The sequence below is a fragment of the Acartia tonsa genome, chromosome 1, assembly GCF_053477335.1.
Source record: "Acartia tonsa isolate MP-2025a chromosome 1, ASM5347733v1, whole genome shotgun sequence".
NCBI lineage: Eukaryota > Metazoa > Arthropoda > Copepoda > Calanoida > Acartiidae > Acartia > Acartia tonsa.
The window spans coordinates 38,055,144-38,061,970 of NC_137260.1; the positions used below are offsets into that span (position 1 = coordinate 38,055,144).

Sequence of the window (6,827 nt, forward strand, 5' to 3'; positions counted from 1 at the left end):
ATAGTCCCTTTCGTGGCAATGCCCCTCAAGGGCTATTCGTCGTATTTTTAAAATGGCTTTTGATAGGTTATTTTACGTTAGGTTAGGTGATTGCCCCACAAAATTAGGCAATTGGCCCCGCAGGGTTAGAGCCTCCCGCTAGGGCCAGAAATAGAAGAAAGCTACTGTGAAAAAAGGAGCGTTGCCACGAGAGGGACTATACACATATTTTCAATAAGCATCGTTTTTGCATCAAACAAAATGTAAATTGATAATTTTGAAAAAAGTTTATTATTATAAAAGAAAGTAAAAAAGCCAAAAACTAATATCCAATAAAACAAAACAATCTTAAAAATAATTTTTCATATCTAGCAAGTGTCATTTAGCCAGCAATTGTTTGCAACTGGGTTCAATTGAGCCTGGTCCACTTTGTTCTCCAACATCTTGTCAAAAGCTTTTCTGAAAGTGACCAACCAGTTAGTAGGATTATTGGCATAAAACTGAAATTCTGCAAAATAAGTTCTTCTAAGATCAATACCAGGGTCCCCATTTAGTAAAAGGCCACTTGGTACATTGTTAACTTCACACTCAACTGGATCACTTAACTGTTTAGCACCATTTATCCATAGAGGGTCATCAAGGCCAGTACATCCTTTTGGGCGTCCATCTGAATCTGTAGTAAAATTAAATACTAATCCCATGTCAACATTTAACATGTTGACACCCAAGTAAACATTATACTCATTACAACTATCACCACTGCATTTAATGTCAGGAATTTCAGGGCAAGGGTTAGTAGCACAGTAAGCCAAAAGTCGACAGCATGATTTAGGTGCAGGATTAGAAATGCCATCACAGATGCTTTTGTCACATCCTTTGGCAAATAAATTCCAGTTCCAGGGCCCATTGTTAGCCGTCATCATCTCGCTTCTGACTCTAAACTTGACTTGAATAGGATTTCCTAGCTCATCACCAACTAAATTGTTAGCAGTGTCAGGATATTTTGTTGGGTCAACAAAAAGGCAACTTCTGGAGTTTGTAGTGTCAGCAGTGGTGATATAGTTGACTCCGTTGATGTAATAGAGATTATTCCAGTCATTCAAACCTTGTGGAGTCCAAGGATCTGTTTTGAACATAGAACTAGTTTTGTGAATACTACCAATTGAGTGGGCTCCGAGAATAGCTGCTGTCTCCTAAAAATATTTATTGGATAAAGGAGGAAACGAACTGTGTTAAATCAAAAATAAAATAGCCTATAATTAAATTGAAATTATCAACAACAACCAAACAAATAAGTTTATTATAATTTTTGCTCAAATCTTCCAAATACCTGTTTAAGAGCAGCCAATTGTAATTTATAGATAGTCCAAATATAATATAGATATTGTTTCTCTATTCAATAAAACCATAATTACTTTTGTGTTCAAATAACGTTAATTTCTGTAGGAAATGTTTATAATATGGCAAATCTTTACAAATATCCTATGGAAACTCAGTGAATAAAAGTAAAACTGTATACCTGAACATTAAGACCAAAACTGACATTCATAAACTTTCCTGTTTCATTTCCAGCAAAATGAGGATTAGGATGACTTTCATGTTGTTTGGTACAAAATTCTGGTGCCCAGGTCTCACTGCAGTCACTTACACAATCAGACCGACCTGTACTAAATTCAGGCTGAATCTCAGGGTTGGATAGGTCAAAACTACAAAAGTTATCATTTCTTGTGTTTGCTGGGGCTGGGCCTCCCTGGTTTAAGCTGCACCCTTGGGTTGGCTCAAAATTCTCACACATTTCATTGTTTCTTTCAAGAGTATATCTCACCGCAACTAAAGCCGCAAAAGCCCAAAGATCTGCCCTTGATTTGCCAGCATCAAATAAAGATTGTGAAGATTGAACTCCGCCATACAAACTATTTTTATAAACATCCTCTAGAACAGCTGCAACCCAAAAGAGATTATTGTTGTCTGTCTCATTTTGAACTTGTGGTCTCAGATCTCCTTCATAATATTTGCACAGGTACTTGATATAATCAGTTGTAGGATTCTCGCAGCCCTTATAGATAAAATATCTATTACCAACACCTTTCAGATTGAGGCAACCATTACATCCAGCTCCAGTGTCTTTCTCAGGTAGACAGTCATGAAATCCAAGCCTGACAATCTTAGCAGCAGTTGGAAGGATTGAATCAAGATCTTGATAATAGTACTGATAATAATATGCAGCATGTAGTCCACCTGATGTACATTGTAAGGCAGATTTGGGATTTTTCATCACCCACAATAGCTTCTCCTTGGTTTGAGTTAGCTCTTCAGTGGTCCAACTAGCTCCAGGCGTCCCAGGAACATAGCTACCAGCTACAGCTGCAACGCCTTTATAAGCATAAAAAAATTGTTATATTATATGAAGATTCATCAGGTGTTAAACAGTTTAGTATACAGTAACCTTAACATTTTTTACTTAGGACCAATATGAAACTAAAACTGATATCTTTATTGTTATGAATTAATAACTGAGTGAAGTTATCAAGTTTTTAAATTTCTTGTTTAAAATTCATTACAGAAAATGTTACAATTGAAATAAACTGTGGCTTTTACTTCACAAAAAGACATATTAGAAATACCTAGAAATAAGAAAGAGATTATGAAAGAAAAAAGATTGAGATTTTAAAATTAAAAATACCTTATCTCTGGGGACAGTTGTTAAGAAAATAGGACAATCGACCTTTATAATAGGTCACAGGGCACTAACATCCTTACTTTTGCAGACAACCAACCCTTTGATTGCACGATCTTTGCCTGGAAATCCTAGCTGTACATGGTATTGATTTGGGCCAAGGCATTTTACCCCTAATGTCGCTCATCAAACATAGCAACAGTAGGTACAACTTTTATCGTCTTTAATTTTAACGTCACATGGTCTGGGCGGAGATTCGAACCAATCCCCTCCTCGAGTCAACATTTGCTAGTTAAAATCACAAAACCTTTACTCTCGGAGTGTGAATTTTTCTTCCAATGAATAAACTTGTAACTAGCTACCGACGGGAAATAGCTGTATGGTAAAATTATAAAATAAACATCAGATATAATGGAAACGGACCAACAAAAGAACACTTGTATAATAATTCATCCTTTAAATGCCACACAATGAAGGAGGGTGGGAGGATTTAAAAGAACTAATGAAGCCAACAATACTTGTTGAGAAGAAAACAAAAAAAAGAATTGCTGCCAGTGGTACATCCAGCCAGTAGATTAAAGAAGTGTGGACGTATTTTTTGAAAATAAATTATCAGCCGAATTTAGCATGGCTTGGCAGCCCCTAACCACAACCACCATCAGCTGCGCGGATTCATATGCACCTAATGATCTAACTGTCGGCTGCTTAAGCCACTCAATCAGCCTCTGCCTCTATCACAGATATTTAACCAAACGACTTTTAGCATCTGTAACCGCTTTAATACTAATTCTAACACCTTAAACAAACCTGAAGTAGCAGCCGCAAAAAACGCGCAAATTCGAAAAAGCCAGTTGGCTGGGAAGAACAATCAACCACACTCAATCGCAGTCAACTTCAGCCTATCTGACCTGATTCCCCCCAGCCACAACCTTAAATTTAGCTGCAGCCGTGAGGCTGCCGACCCCAACAAAATATTGACATTGTAACCAAATATAAAAATCTGCCATAATAATACTTACAAGCACTTCCATATCTACATAATATTGATGTAGGCACATAGACCTAGGTAGTAAGTATATATTGGTGACTTGTATAGTAGCTTCGCTAATAAAATTACCTAGTATGCAGCAAATAATATTTGCAATCATGGTACTGCAACACTATTTACTAAATAAAATCAGATAAATTGTTTCTTTAATAATTGTTTAACAGATGAAATTATTTGACAGAAATGAAGCTACCCTAAAAGTGACTGTGTCTGTCTAAGTATGAAAGTTTGATCTAATCATTTGTTGAAACCAGTGTTTCGGAGCAGCAACATTTTTGGTGGAGCCGGATCCGGAGCCGTATTTTTCGTTAAAAACGGCTCCGGATTAGCTAAAAATGATTTTTTAAAGTAATATTATATTTTGGCAACGGTCTATTTCCATATAATAAACTGAAAAACTATTGTTACTTAACAAATAGACACACATCCTTCTACTTTTATATAGCTTTAATCAAATAAAAGCAAAATATTTTATATTATTTATTTTATTTTATCAAATTCAATAATGAAAAAAATTGATATAAGGGGGGGGGGGGGGGAAGTTTGTACACTTATTGGAAATGAAATTCAGTATCAAAGTTTGGGAGGGTCGTGTGGGCTTGTTTTTAAAGTTATCAACCTAATTCTTTTTGTAGGCTCTCTTATATGACTGGATGTACACGGAAAACTTTGAAAATTAAATTTCGGCACTTTCCTTCTAGGGGCTTGTGGAGCAAAAGACCCCCAAAAACATTAAAAATATGAGTTCTGCCCTTATTTTTAAAGATATCGACCTGATTCGGTTATGTTAAAATAGTATTTTTATACAAAAAAATCAGGTTCATATCTTTAAAAATGAGGTCAGAACTCATATTTTTTTGTGTGTTTTTGGGAGTCTGTTGCTCCACAAGCCCCTAGAAGGAAAGTCCCAAAACGAAATCCGTAATGGTTTCTTAGTTCGGTTATGTTCAAAAAGTACCTATTATTTTTTTTTAAAATCAGGTTGATATCTTTAAAAATAAGCACAGAACTCATATTTTTTTGTGTTTTTGGGAGTCTTTTGCTCCACAAGCCCCTAGAAGGAAAGTCCCCAAATTGAAATCTGTAATGGTTTCTTAGTTCGGTTATGTTAAAAAAGTATTGTAAAAAAAATCAGGTTGATATATTTAAAAATAAGGTCAGAACTCATATTTTTAGTGTTTTGGGGGGTCTTTTGCTCCACAAGCCCTTAGAAGGAAAGTGCCGAAATTCAATTTTCAAAGTTTTCCGTGTATATCCAGTCATAGAAGAGAGCCTACAAAAAGAATTAGGTTGATAACTTAAAAAAACAAGCCCACACGACCCTCCCAAACTTTGATACTGAATTTCATTTCCTATAAGTGTACAAACTCCCCCCCCCCCCCCCGGTAGGAGCCGGAGCCGTATTTCCAAATACGGCTCCGCGAAGCCGCATCAAAATTATACGGCTCCGACACCCTGGTTGAAACATTAATCAAATAATTGGTAATATTTTAAACTAAGCAAGACACAGAAAACATACATATCTTTCTAATTTTTTCTAATTCTTCACATATTTGTGACACATAATCAAACCCTTCACATTAGACTTCAAAACAAGATATTATTTTTATATTGAACTTAATGCTTGAAAAGGTTTCTCATTCGGACTTATTATGCATCATCCTTGTTATTGATTTAATAATTTGCTGGCATTTTCTTTCATATAAATTCTAAGCATATAGCCTTATAGGTGTAACAAAAAGAATATTAAGATTTTGCTCAAAATATACATTTTAACAAAATATCCGCAAGTATCTAGCATAAATTTCAATTTAATTATCCATAAATTCCAAACTTTATATGTGGAAAAAGTCTGTACTCTGCTAATTAGTATAACAAAGGAGATTTTATAAAAACAAGGATGACAACATCCATAAAAGCGAAGCTCTGAAACGAACATTAATACTTGTAGTGTGTCAGAACTAAAAATTCAGAACATAAATGTATAAATGTCGAATCAAAATTTTAATTAAAATTTTGATTCGACATTTATTATACATTATTTGTGATATAGAGATGCTTCGCTTATAACATGGTTAATTGATGTCCTAGGAATCAGTATTCCAAAAATCAAAACAATCAGATAATTTTATAACATACAAATTTGTTAAAAAATAAACATATTTAAAATGGATGAACGGACATTCTGGTAACGATTATAGAGTTGCTACGCTTTCCAAATCGTATCCAACTACTACAGGAATCCCCATGCAAAGTTTGAAATCTATAGGACAATTCTGCATGACATACCTAAATCAACGAAAAAAGCTATCCGTTCCAGACGTACCGACCCTAATTATAGAAAAGATTAGCTTTTAAAAAATCACCACTGTTTTTAAAGCCAACAAGTAAGAAGTTTTTTTATTATTGTCGGCGGAAATAGTCATTGTAGTGTTGAAACATATCGGTTTGCACCAGGAAGGGATATTGGACCTAAACTTATTATGGTATTACCTAAAGTTTTAAAATAATGATAGTTCACTTATTAATTCGGTGGCTTACAACTTAAGTTACTTATATTGGAGCTTGATTCAAACTAACTGAGTGCAGTATCCAAACTTTTCATAACAAGGATGACAACATCCATATAAGCGAAGCTCTGAAACGGTAGGACAAACGGACATTAACACTATTATAATGTCAGAACTGAATAATCAGAATGCGAATGAAAAAGAGTCAAAGAAAAATTGTAAGTAAATTTGTTGAAAAACTGCTTGATACAGGATAATGATTATGGCCATACTTACATTTTTAGGACTTAATTATAGAGTTACTTCGCCTATAATATTGTACTTTGTTGTCCCAGGAATCAGTATACCAAAAATCAGACAAATCGGAGAATTAGGTCACATAAAAATTTGTTATTAAAAATGTAAAAAAAATCAACATGTTTAAAATGGACGTACGTACATTCTGGTAATGATTATACGGTTGCTACGCTTTCTAACTCGTACCTACCTATTACAGGAATGACCATGCAAAATTTGAAATCGATAGGACAATTCTAACATGCCTAAATTAACGAAAAAAGCTATTTAAAAAAATTAACATGTTTAAAATGGACGTACGGACATTTTGGTAATG

General features: G+C 34.5%; 1 protein-coding gene across 1 annotated transcript; it reads right to left on the bottom strand.

Moving 5' to 3' along the window:
- Positions 1-251: 251 nt before the first annotated feature.
- On the bottom strand, positions 252-3,868 carry LOC145318822 (uncharacterized). Its single transcript, XM_080160437.1, has 3 exons — positions 3,774-3,868; positions 1,499-2,352; positions 252-1,172 (listed from the first exon to the last, which is right to left on the bottom strand). Exons 1-3 carry the CDS (start codon positions 3,802-3,804, stop codon positions 348-350), a joined length of 1,710 nt encoding a protein of 569 aa, XP_080016563.1. The 5' UTR covers positions 3,805-3,868; the 3' UTR covers positions 252-347.
- Between the last annotated feature and the right edge of the window lie 2,959 nt (positions 3,869-6,827).